The following is a 13,350-nucleotide window of genomic DNA, read 5'->3' as shown; positions in this document are numbered from 1 at the left end:
TGCCACCTGTTGGCAGCTCAGCAGCTGCTCAGCTTGGGCCGGGACTCGAACCGCTGTTGCTCAGAGCTCAAACTCTTGAGCGAGCTCTTAACCAACTGAGCCACTCAGCCGGCCCCATAAATTTTTATTAAAGGCTATTAGTGGCTTACTAAGGTGACTGACTTTTAAGTAGAAAATTCTGTCAGTGATACTGTTGATCTCCCAGTACCTTCTGGTACAAACTTCTAACTCTAGTTATCATAAAGTATATAATTAACAATATTTTTCAGCAATGGAAATGTGTGAAAATAAAAATTAGAAAAATAGAAATTTTCTCAAAGCAATAATTATTTCTCAAGTAATTTGACTCCCTTTATTTTAATAATAACCCCTAAATAAAAATTACATTGGTATTTAAATCCAGAATGCATATGCATGAGCTTAATTATTATTTTTCTAGCAGTAAAATAGAGCTATCAGACTATTCCCTACTTTTACAAAATTAGTAACACAAAAACAATGAACATAAATTTTTACCTGGCAACAACATACATTGAACTATTGCAGAATACAGCATTATCCTTTTAAAATTTCTAACTCATGATTACATTGAAATTTTTTAATTTATTGCACAAGTTAAAATTTGTCAACTGGTTGAACAAGCTAAACACACTGTCAGTATAGTACTCAACCAGTGACATGCTGCTATAAAACGTTGCCTTTATATATACATACGTATTTTAAAACTTGGGGGGAAAAGTCAGTGCTCAAAAAAAACCAACATAGACACTTTCTTTTACTATTGTAGGTAAATGAATTGGTGCAGGTAGAAACATACCTCCGAAGTGAAGGGGTGCTGGTTCGATACTGGTATCCTATTGACATGTTGGAGAGGCCCCCAGCCGGCTACCGAAGGACGGCCACCAATGGGCTGGTCACACTGGACAACACCAACCTGCAAATTCACAGGTAACTGAGCCCTTCTTTCTAGTGGATCACAGAAATCCACTTATGCTGCTTTACCACATGTGCCATTCATTGTTGACAAGAAGGCTTTTCCTTCAGAGCTAAGAGTTAGAAGGCAGCTTGTAAAGATAACAGCAGAATGGCAGGAGGTGGGGAGAAAAGTTGCGGTACCCAGTACCACCTGGCCTGTGCCACAGGCACCCTGCTGGTGAGGTGGAGGGTGGAGGGTGGCTGGAGATTTGAAGAGGGCAGAAAAGTTTTAAAGAGGAAAGCAAGTCAAGGAGAGCTGACCGAGAGGGCATCTAGGCAGCTAGTGAGCAGGCAGCTCATTTCTGCTAAGCTAACGAGGTTTTCCCTGAGGACCTGCTTGGTGCCTGGCGCTGCACAGCATCTCTAAGGAAGCAGGTACTCCCGATGCGTTCAAACCTAATTTTGTGACAATTTAGAGGAAAACGTAATAGTAAACGGTTCTCTGGTAAGTTTCCATGAACGATTTCTCATGATAGCCAATCATTAGCATCCCAGTTTCTCATTACGTTGCCGATTGTGAACCAACTTGAGAATATTTCCAGCCTAGACCTCGCTGGAATTCCAGGTACACGTGTCCACTGACTCCCTGTCATCTGCACTCAGATATAGGAATCACTCCATTTGCATGGTCTCAAATTCAATTTAACAATCAAATTCACAAGACCAAAATAGGCCACACTTGGCATTGGCTTCACTTAGAAAGGTACAGGCTCGGCAGCATGGCATGCCACAGGGCAGTGTCATGCCTGGTTTTTCAGTAGGAGTCATCATAGTCATCCACAGAGAGGTTCAGGGGCTGTTCTCTGACCCCACCCACCCAAGTGGCAATCCGGGTGTGAGGGATGGACGTCACGTGGCGGTGTTCCCATGGTGGCTGAGCAGCCCCGTGTCCCAAACAGAAGCCAGTAGCTTTTGTAACAATGCCACAGACATGACTTCTAGGCATTCCCACAAGAGTCACTGTGCTCCCGGAAGCCTCAAAGCCACATCCCACCGAGAATGTTCTTTCAAGTCAGATGTTCCTCCCAGGCCAGATGTGGCTTGCCAACTGAGAGTCATTGTGACCATAAGCAGTGTACCTGGTAGGATTGCTGACATTCTGCTTATGTCCGGTTTTCAGAAGAACGGAGCTGAAAACATGTTAACCAAACTCAATTCTTCAGGAGACGAGGAAGTTCTGTGGGCCCTTTACTCCCAGATCGTCACAGAGGCACCTAAAACGTAGCGTGTGGAGTAGAATCTGGATTTTCCCTAAACGCCCCCTTCACCCGTCTTTCCGTGTCCGTCAGGGGCATCACGTGTCACCCTGTTTCCTCACTGTCTGATGCAACCTACCAGCATGTCCTGTTGACTCTTCCTCCAAAATACACCCCCAGTGGGGCCAGCCGAGTGGCTCAGTTGGTTAAGAGCTCGCTCAAGAGTTTGAGCTCTGAGCAACAGCGGTTCGAGTCCAGCCCGAGCTGAGCAGCCGCTGAGCTGCCAACAGGTAGCAGGATGGCTCAGCTAAAAAAAAAAATAATAAAAAAATAAAAATAAAAAAGTAATAAATACACCCACAGTGTATTTGTCGCCACCACCCCACTGTCTCCCCACAACAACCAAAGTGCTCTTGTAGAAACATAAATCAGATTGTTCATGCCTCCTCTGAATCAGGCCTTCCCATGGCTTCCATTTCCCTTGGTGTGGAATTCAAACCCGCACCCTGGCTCATGAGACCCGCCGTGGGCCTCAGGGTCTGCTTCCTGAGCGTGCTCACAGTCAGTTGCGCTGGACTTTCTGTTAGGTGCACACACTGAGCTTGTTTCTCCCTCAGCACCTCTGGGCTTCCCTCTGCCGGGAATGCTTCGCCCAGAACTGTGCCTGGCTATCCCATTCTCATCATTCAGATCTCAGTGAATATGTCACCTTTCCAAAAAGGCTTTTCCTCACCGTCTCATCTAAAGTAAGCATGCAGCCACACATTGTTGTAACACTATTAGACTTCTCTTCCAGGACTTGATATTTTGCTTTAAAAAAAAAAATTATTGTGTGTCTCCTCCCTCTAGAATAGAAGCTTCCTAAAAGCAGAGACTTTGATTCTTTCCTAGAGCCCCCAGTTCCTGATCTGGGTCCTGGCTCATACTGTAGACTCAAAATAATTGTTAAAAAGGATCCCCAAACATATATACTTAAATATCAACATGATACTCTTAAAGGCTTTTAAAGCTTTATTAGCAAGTCTTTCAGCCGCGTCTTTAGCAAATGTCTCTGATAGATGATACCTACTGATGATTATCTAGTAACTGAGAGAAAGGGCAAGAAAATGCTTGGTAGGGTCTGTCAGACTACAAATGTAGGACATTTATTCTCAGTATAATGTGGTGATCTCGGTGTTGGGAGAAATACAAAACGTGCCACACCGTTTTGTTTGATCAGTCAAGTGATTCCTGGGTCCTAGTACGGATTTCCATCAGAGGTATACTGTCTAAAATCTTAGGTAGGTTTGAGAGAAAACTTTGGGAAACAAAGAGGTAGAGGGCTCGTCGGTGACCGGGTTGAAGCAGGGCTGCCTGGGACCCAGAATCTTCTCATTCCAGCCTTGTCCTGGCACCTTCAGCCTTGGGGCGTCTGGAAGGGCTTTCAGCTTTCGTACTCAGATGTCGTCTGCTTTGCTGCCCTGATCTCATGAGCTGTGCTTGTGCAGTCAACAGAAGGACTTCCGAGGACAAAGGGGATGGGTGGAAAGGTTTGTTTCAGATGCTGGCACAAGAATGTTACAAACTGGTAGCAGTGAGAAAGAAACCACTCAAAATGCAGCATCTTCGCTGTCTCTGCTTCTTGGCTGTACCCACTCATCTGGTGTCACATAAGGGTTGTTGTTTTTTTAAGTGCCATTATGCCCAAATCTGATTCAAGATAGACCAGCATTAAATTTAATTCAGGTCAGTAGGCAATATCAAATGACCCCTGTTGGCTCCGAGTGGGTTTTAGACCTAGACTTTCTAGAAACATTAGGGCTGCTTCTAACTTGCCCTTTTAGTTAAGTACTTAATGCCAGGAGAACTTTTAATTATGGCGATGAGCTAAGAAAATACAGGGAGTCTCTTTGGTATTAGCTAGATTCGATTCCTTACCAAGAGATGGCAATTCTGAATGAGACCTGCCTAGTCGCTAATGAGCTGTTATTCGAGGTGAATGCCAGTCACTTCATAATTTCATCACATTAAAAATGCCCACAGTGAATTTTTTATAATAGCTTTATTGAGATATAACTCACATACCATACAATTCACCCATTTTTTTTTAAAGATTTTTATTGGGGAATTGGGGGATGGGAACAGTGCTGGGGAATCGGGGAAAGGGGAACAGACAAGTTGCTGTCGTTTTGTTCTTCAGTCTAGTTGTGGAGGATGTTGTTTCACTGGCCCAAGTTGGCACCATCATTGCTCTCTTCTATGGCGAGATCAGTCGCCGGCTTCTGGACAGCCGCTCACTGCGGCTGCTGGCTACATACGGTAGCCCATGGCAACCCACTGCCACAGGGACTGCAGCCCACGCCGTCGCCGGCGACTCATGACAGCCCAGCCTCCAGGTGGAGCTGTTGTTCAGCATCTTAGCTGTAGAGGGCAGTGTCACTGGCCCTCATATGTGGGATCCGAACCGGGGCCCTCTGGCATCCCAAGCGAGTTCTTAACCATCGCGCCACTCGGCCGGCCCACAATTCACCCATTTAAACTATACAAATCAGTGGTTTCTAGCATATTCACAGAGTTCTGCAGCCATCACCATAATTAAGGAACATTTTCATCAGCCTAACAAGAAACCCAAGACCCATTATTAGTCAGTTTCTTTTCTCCTGTCCCCTGGCTCAACCACTAATATATTTCCTGTTTCTATGAATTTGCTTAACTCCAGACAATCTATGTAAATGGAATCATAGAATATGTGGCCCTTGTGTCTGGCTTCTTTCTCTTAGCATCGTGTTTTCGAGGTTCAGCCATGTTGTAGCGTGTCAGTGCGTCATCCCTTTTTCCTTTCCTGTTCTTCGCTGAATAATATTCCACTGTATAGATTTACCATTCCTCCACTGATGGACATTTGAGTAGTTTCCACTTTCTGGCTATTAAAAGTGCTGCTATGAACATACATTTACAAGTTTTTGTGTCAATATATGTTTTCATTTCTTTTTCTTTAGCAGCTTTTGAGTTAAAGTCCAAACATAACTAAACGTGGCTTTTTGCTTAAAACACAAGTGACTCACTTGAAGTACAGAGCATGGGGCCAGAGGAGAAGCCTGAGACATGGTCGTGTCCCTTCGGCACCTGCAGCCTGTCCAGGGAGGGGACCAGAGCACAGATGCTCAGTGGCCTCCCCGCCTTGTCCCTTACAGAGAGCTGCTACGCTGTGAAGCCGCACTGGCCAGGCTGTACTGCCGCCTGGCGCTGCTCAGCATCTTCGCCCCCAAGCTGCCCCACCTGTTCACCCGCCTCTTCCGCATCCCTGCCATCCGCGACATCACCCTGGAGCACCTACAGCTGCTGTCCAATCAGCTCCTCGCGCCTCCCCTCCCAGGTAAACTTCGGCTTCGTTGCTGGCACGGCAGGCAGAAGTCAGCAGCAGGGAGGGTAAGGCCTGAGAAGGGCCTGGACCCCACACGTGCTGGTCCTTAGTGTGCCCGTTGTCCATGTGGAGGGGCGGAGGGAGCCTCTGGGCAGGACAAGATGGTCTTGGCAGTGCCTTCTCCAGTTTTGGAAAATGTAGGTCCATCACTGACCTAAACCATTGATCCACTAAGCATTCATTGGGCTTCCCAAACTAATTGTGGATCTAGGAAAATTGTTATTTATGAAATCTAGCCACTGGACTGTTGCCACAGACGTTCCATTTGGCTTGTAAAGAAAAGAGTAGGTTCCTGTCATCAAACCCCTCCAGAGCAGACCCAATTGAGTCATTGTGACTTCAGGGGGAGCTGTTTTCACGGGCCAGCGTGTGTGTGTATGCTACCTTGGGGTGAGGGCTGATGCTGTGTGTTTGCTCCCCTGGTGAATACTAAGTGATAAAACTGCTTGATCAGTCCAAGACTGTAGGTTTCCCCACAACACACACCCCATCCCCCCATCTTCCTTGGGCACCTCGGCCTCCAGCCTGCCCCCCTTGACTTCCCAGCATCTGGGATGGGAGCAGTGGTGAGAGGGCAGGTGGCATTCGAAAGCTAGAGGACATCTCACAGCCGCGGGGTCCCAGCCAGTGTGAACTGGCCCACCCTGAGAACTGAGATTCTCCAAAACACACCCGGAGAGCTTTAAAGTGTTTGTGGAAGCAGCTTTGCCACTATGACCTTACACCTGCTTTACACACTCCACCGGGAGCCACCCTAGCGGTTCTGCGGTACAACTTGGGGTGGGCTGGGGCAGTAGGTCAGGCTCTGGGAACCCCTGGATCCAAGCAGCTCCACTCCGGTTTGGGCCTCCACTTAAGATCTTATTTTAGAAATTGTTCTGCTGCTCAAAAGAAAACCAAATTTAAAGGCCTCTGATCTGAATCCGTCCTGCCCCCAGGACCTGATTGGTAATGTCTGTTATCCTAGGCGTCATGTCCAGGCTAGCCCATCTGGGTATCTAGACAGTCCGCTCACTGTTGGTTACTTAGGCTCTCACAGCCGCTGGCTCTGGTTCCTTTCCTGTCCCCAGACGGCACCATCAGCTCCAGCTCCATCCTCCTGGCACAGTCGCTGCAGCATTGCGTCCGCTCCCAGAACTGCTCGGCCACAGACCTCTTCTACCAGGGCAGCTCCCAGACAGTGAGAGAGTGGCTCAACGTGGCCATCACGCGGACCCTCCACCAGGGCGAGGACAGCCTTTTGGAGCTGACAAAGCAGATCTGCTCTTTCCTGCAGGTAAAAGCCTAAAGCTCCGATGTCCCTGAACGGGGATTCCCATTTTTAATTGGATGGCTTAGGTGCTTGCTGAAAATGACACTCTTCCCCGTCTCCCCCCACGCCTTCCCCCGCCCCCGCATCATCTCTCTCTGATGCTCTCCTGCCTTGCCCCACCTGTAGTGTCCTTCCTCTGGAGGGTTTTCTTGTCCTCCTGAACCTGTGACAGCATACATGCGGGCGCTGTCCTTTGCCTGGGATCCGGGACGATGAAGTGCTCTCCTATGTTGAGCCTATGACTTTCCTTGTGAAATATCTCTTTGCAGACAGCACCCGAGCAGTTCCCCTCCGAAGAGTTTCCAGTGTCCGAGTCCAAAGTCAACATGGATGTTAATTTCCCTGGGGCGGCTTTCGTTGTTGTATCTTGCAAAGAGAGTCAGTCTGGATTCCGCAAGGAGTAAGTTGCCTAGTTCTCTCAAAGATGGTGAAGGGGAGAGAAAAGTAAAGTGGATTCTGGTGAAATTGACAGAAGGAAAACTCAAGTTGGTTTTTTTTTTTTCTTTCTGTAATGCTTATTGTATTTGAAAATAATTTACAGTTCTTCCCATATTCCCATGTTTGGGAAGTGAGTCTTTCTTAAGAGTGACCTTGCGAAATGGGGTGGGAACGGCTTGCGTAGGCCCAGCTCTCACGACAGAGCAGCTGTTGACTCCCCGGCGTGCACGGACTGCCCTCACACCGTCTGTCCTCCTCAGCTCCTCTCTGTACAAGGCGCCGTGGGCGCGAGTGCTCGTGTACGGGCTCGGCCACAAAGTGAAGCGGAGTGGCCAGCTCAACCTCATCGAGGCCGTCTGCTACCCGCGGGACGCGTCCCCGGCCAACACCGGGCTCACGCCGCCTCCCACCACCAACCAGTACCCTTCCGTGATCCTCTCCACAGACAAGGTCCACATCAAACTGGGTAAGCCCTGACTTAACTTCTAGTAGCAAGAACGGCTTGAAGTCATTCTCTGCTTCTTTTTAACCATAGACAGGATTTTGTACCTTGTCCCTTGCTGTGTTCCAATTTCTATGGGTAAAGATTTGGACTGCTTGGGGCGGTGTATTTCAGACAAAGTCGATTGAAAGAACTCCCTTTGCTGCCTGGGGAAGGCCTGGCAGATGCTGCCCAGACTACAGTGGGGATTGCCTCCCCTTTCACAGTGTGTTGGGACGCCTCCTGTTTAGATTGACCTGAGCAGAGCAATCTCACCATGTAGCTGCACTAATCCCAGCTGCCTTTCCTCTCATTGCAGCTGACTTCTCCCGGGTGTGACATGGCGCCCTGGGGCACGAGCCTCAATGAGCATCTGCTCCCCGTGGCGGCCCGTGGCCGGAAGGCTGGCTTGGTCCTGTCTCCCTGGCATCCTTTGTTAAGCCTCCTCAGGTTTAGATCCAGATGAGAGCTCCGTCTCTGTAACTGACTGTCTGCTTTATGCACCACACCCAGCGGACTCTGAGTAAACACAGAGGAAAGGAAAACCCAGGCTTAGGGTTCCACTGTGTGTCCTTGACGTATTTGACAAGAAAAGATGGACACATGTTTGCTAGAGGCCACCATAAGGTATATGGGACTCGGCCTCTCCACAGTCCCGGTCCTAGAGACATTACTTCTTTAGGGAATGAAATGAAAGCACACTTCTTAAGTGATTTGGTCGTTGCTAAACAACTTTATGATCTCTTTGCATTAGGGCCCATTTTTTCGTAAGATCTTGCCTATACTGGCTCTTCAAACCTTACACACAGAGGATCTCTGGCTTATATCTCTCACTCCCCAGTTATCACCCTGTGAACATTCTCCCCACAGTGCAGCCAGTTGCCATGGTTCCTCCTTACTTGACCCATGCTGCCTGGCTGGTGTCTGACCAGTGCTGGCAGTGGGGATTTGGATGCCGTGCAGGATGTGAGGGGCATCAGGCCTTATCCCTCGCTGTAGGCACCTTTGGTCAGGTTCAGGCCATGCCAATGACAGAAGGTGATAAAAGAGAATCAGAGCCCACGGTCCTGCTAGTGCCTAGTCCTCAGAACCCCACACTGGTCACTCTATAACCCTAATCTAAGCTAATGCTCTCGTGGGATTGCAGCCATACCAACGGGCTGACTGTTTCTTGACCAAGCTGGGAATATTCCAGTGTAGCATCTTTCGAAGTCCGACTTCCTATTTCCATGCTGGGTCATCAGGCTGGTGGGTATCTGACTGACTGGGAGTATTTGTCCTTTCCCGTTTCCATTGCTGCCCTTTGTCCCATTGTCACACCAACAAGTGGACTCCTTGGAGGGATGTCCCTCGGCTCCCTCCGCGCCTGAAGCTGACTCTGTCTGGAGTGTTGGAGTCATATCTCCTCTTGCCCTGTTTCTCCGCGTGCACGTGGCCGGCCTTTTGCTCAGGCTTATTTCAGTCACGTGCTGTTGGGTAGGTGCTGCCAATCTCAAGCTTTCCTCCTGGCCCTTCTTCCAGGGGTGTCGCCACCTCCCGGAGCGGTGCTGGTGTTACATTCTCTGCCCCTGGAGTTCCCACTGGCCATGGCCTTCGCCGAGCAGCTGCTGTCCTGGAAGTCAGAGGATGGCGAAGGGAGATCTGAAGATGAGCCTGACACCATCCCGACATCTGTCCTCCTGCAAGTGGTGGAGCTGCTGGGTGAGGCTTGCCCTCCCTCTGGACCAGGGGCCCCGGGTGTGGGGAAGGAGCTTGCCAGATGGGCTGGGGGTGCCCGGGCAGCAGCGGGCTCTTGTCAGGTTGCTGCCATGTGAAGCAGGCTTGGGGAATTCAGTGGAAGGGGCAGCCTAGGCTTCCGAATCTGTGATTTGCAGGGTATTTCCATTATTCCAAGGGGTGGCAACTAACCATGAAAATAAATTTAATTTTACCACACTTCACTTTAAAACATAAATATATGCCGTATTGTAACTTTGGAGGTTAAAGATGGCGTGGAAGTGAACGATGTGGAAAAAATCAAACATTAGGACTTCATAGCTCCTGAAAGGTTAAAAAGAGGTTGCGTTTTGGCAAAACTCGGAATGTTTAGCTTGAGTTGGGCATTTACCATGCGTAACCTCAAAGAATGTCTAAGTAAATATTGAACTTTTACACTATGCCTGCTTAAGTGTTTAGGGATAAAATATACTGATGTCTTCAATTTACTTTGAAATAATCAAAAGCTAAGATGAGTTTATGGATGAAGAGAGGATAGATAGATGTGTAATAAATGCAGCAAAATGTTGACAGTGGAATCTAGGTGGTGGGCATACAGGTGTTTACTGTATAAGTCAGTTTTTCTATATTTTTTTAATGTTTTTGTAATAAAATGTTGGAAGGAGAAAAGTGTTGCAAACTCCAATGCTCTCAGTTGTCAGACATCTTCCACAAATATCAAATGGCAGACGAAGGACAGTGGAGGAGGAAACGAGCGTCCCAAGGCCAGACCCCGTTGGCACTTGTCCTCTGTGAATGGCTCAGTGAGGCCCAGGTCCCATGACAACCATGAGTTTATTTCCAATCAGAATTGTCAAACAGCATCACCCCTGAGAGAGCAGGAAACTTAGCCCCCTGCTTTGTAGGTGCTGGGCTTAGTCAGAGATTCTTGGTAAGTCAGCCTGGCCTGACGCTGGGGACTCCCTGACTATAACCTGACTATGTAAACCTAAGACGCACATCTGGCACAGAGAGGACCTTGGTACAGATATGTGGTCCATCTTGTTGTTGTAGACGTTTTTTCCCAAACTTCAGTCATTCTTATGCCACCTTTATGTGATTTCTTCTATGTCTGCAAGTCATGCCTATTAGCATTTATTTCTTTAGTTGCAGTTAGGACAATCAACTCCTTTGTCCTTTTTTTAAACTTAAATTTAAGAAAACTTTGTTGTTACTTTAAATGGAATATCAGTATTCCTTGCCATATGAAACTAGAAGATAATTATAAAAATAAAAAGATAGTTACTGTTACGAAATTTTGGCTACGTGCTGCTGCCTGTCAGAGGCTCTGGGTCTGTGGCCCACTCTGTTAAGAATGTATCAACCCCACAGTAAGGCTTTCTTGTTGGCAAAATGAGGACTAAAAAAGCATTGAAGAAGGAGTACTTTTTTTCAGTGTGTGCTCCTGTGCTATCTGGTAAAATTGGATTCTCCACCCCCATTAGTAAGCATCCCATGATTGGGAAACACTGTTCCAGTGACTTGTCACCAACTTGCTACCTTGAGAAAGAAAATCATGATTTTTTTGGCCTCAGCGACAGAAGCCAGCTCTGTGCGATCATGTGCCGCAGGGGTTAAGGCCGACCTGCCCAGCTCTCCCTCTGGTAGCCGTGACCTTGGGCAAGTCCTTCAGCTAACTGCACCTGTTTCTTCATCTGTGAGATGGGGTGAATAGTGTCATGTCTGTCTCACAGGGGTGCTCTGAGCATTGAATCGTTAAAGTACTTAGACCGGTGCCTGGCACGGGATAAGCGCCACTTTCTGTTTGCTCAGGGAACTTCCTGTGGACCACGGACATGGCGGCCTGCGTGAAGGAGCTCGTGTTCCACCTCCTAGCAGAGCTGCTGCGCACGGTGCACGCCCTGGAGCAGAGGAAGCACCCCGCCGGCCTGTCCTCTTCCATCGCCCTGCAGCTGAACCCCTGCCTGGCCATGCTGATGGCCTTGCAGTCAGAGCTCCACAAGCTGTACGATGAGGAGACCCAGAGCTGGGTCTCCAGCAGCACGTGCGGGGGCTCGGGCACAGCGGCGGCCCCTGACCAGGGCAGGTTCTCTACATATTTTCACGCACTCATGGAAGGCTGCCTGGCAGTGGCCGAAGTGACCCTGCCTACCAACATGAGTGTCACGGCCAGTGGGGTGACCTCATCGACCGCCCCGAATCTCAGTGACTCGTCCTCCTCCTCGTCGTCCTCCCCAGGCCAGACACCGCAGAGCCCCAGCCTCCTGTCCAAGAGGAAGAAAGTCAAGATGAAGCGGGAAAAGGCCTCCTCCTCTGGGAAGCGCCAGTCCTCCCGCTCCGCAGACTCAGACCCCGCCGTGCTCAGCATCGGGGGCAGCAAGCCTGAGGACATGCTGTGGTTCCATCGGGCCCTTACCTTGCTCATCATCCTCCGGCACCTCACCAGGAAGGACCCGCAGGGGCTGGGCGTGACGAGCGACGCCATCGCCGACGCCTGCCAGGCCCTGGTTGGCCCCACGGCCCACAGCCGTTTGCTGGTGATCTCCGGAATCCCCACCCACCTGGACGAGGGCATTGTCAGAGGTGCCATCCGCAAGGCCTGCAACGCCCACGGCGGGGTCTTTAAAGACGAGATCTACATCCCCCTGCAGGACGAGGACCCCAAGAAGCCCAAAGACAAGGCCGAGGGCAGCGATGGAAAAACCGAGCCGGAGAAGACCCTGGGCTTTCCCAGCACAGACAGCGTGGAGGTCAGCACGTCCAGCAGCCTGACCCCCGCCGTGAGCATCAGTGCGTCCGCCTCCACCAGTCAGGCCTCCATCTGCAGCTCCCAGGGCCTCTCGCAGACGGCCAGCGACCTCTCTGTAGACCCGCTGCCCTCAGGCCTCGAGCTGCCCATCCCTCCTGGCTTGTTAGAGCCCCACGTGGTGTCCAGCCAGGAGAGCCTGGACATCTCTCTGTGCAGCACCGGCAGCCTAGGGAGCCTGGGGAGCCTGGGGGAGCCGCTGGACAATGCAGAGACGGCCTCAGTGTCAGACGTGGGCTCCATGTACACAGTCACGTCCCTGGACAACCAGCCGCTCGCAGCGCGCCCCATCAAGGGCTTTGCAGTCGTGGAGGTAACAGTGCTCACACCTCGGCAACCACTAAACTCGTTAAGCCTTCCGATGTTATTTCCCAGGGATTACCTACTAGGTGACACTGGGGCACTTAGGGGCTCCTGGAGGCAGCTCCTGGAAACAGCAGTGATTGGTTCTGCGGAGTGTCTGTGTTTGAGGTCACAGCTCTGAGAGCTGGCCAGTCTGATGTCAGGGAGTTAGTGCAGTTTATCGCTGACTGTGGGAGGGAGGCCGGGGGCTCGGGGGCTGACCTTTCCTGATGGATGCGCCTGTCAAGTGCCTTCCAACTCAGGCCCCACCGGTATATTTCCCAGGGGCCTTGGGTTGTTACACACGCTGGCATCGCAGGAGGGATCTTCACTGAGCAGTGAGAACAGGCTCTTGCCATTCTCTTCCAGGTGATTCTGAGTTTCAGAGGAGGGACATGTAGCCGGGTCACATTTCACTTCAAGACCCCATCTGTTTCTTGGGCCTCCTTGTTTCCTGTGTCTCCCTGTGCCCTTCTGTAATGGGAGTCAGGCTCAGAGTAAACACTGTCCTCCCTCATTGGGTGTGGGGGGGAGCAGCGCTGGGAAGAGCGCTTGCCCTGCTTTGCTCTCTCCCCAGTGGGCTCTGAGAGGGCGCTCAGGGGTCCAGCAGTCTGGCTCCTCCCTAGATTCGCTTCTTTAGCTAGCCACCCTATTCCTGGGGACTTTCTGGGCCCAGCCTGG

General features: G+C 50.1%; 1 protein-coding gene across 1 annotated transcript in view; it reads left to right on the top strand.

Moving 5' to 3' along the window:
- HECTD4 (HECT domain E3 ubiquitin protein ligase 4) overlaps positions 1-13,350 on the top strand; it is a 143,560-nt gene that overhangs the window by 109,927 nt on the left and 20,283 nt on the right. Inside the window, exons 53-59 of the mRNA XM_019641571.1 lie at positions 788-948; positions 5,345-5,526; positions 6,645-6,850; positions 7,156-7,286; positions 7,585-7,790; positions 9,327-9,506; positions 11,334-12,640. Of these exons, the coding sequence (XP_019497116.1) occupies positions 788-948; positions 5,345-5,526; positions 6,645-6,850; positions 7,156-7,286; positions 7,585-7,790; positions 9,327-9,506; positions 11,334-12,640 (2,373 nt within the window). The remainder of the gene's footprint in view (positions 1-787; positions 949-5,344; positions 5,527-6,644; positions 6,851-7,155; positions 7,287-7,584; positions 7,791-9,326; positions 9,507-11,333; positions 12,641-13,350) is intronic.

The sequence above is a fragment of the Hipposideros armiger genome, unplaced genomic scaffold (genome assembly GCF_001890085.2).
Source record: "Hipposideros armiger isolate ML-2016 unplaced genomic scaffold, ASM189008v1 scaffold_62, whole genome shotgun sequence".
In the NCBI taxonomy this organism is placed as follows: domain Eukaryota; kingdom Metazoa; phylum Chordata; class Mammalia; order Chiroptera; family Hipposideridae; genus Hipposideros; species Hipposideros armiger.
This window is presented reverse-complemented; position numbering and strand designations above follow the sequence as displayed.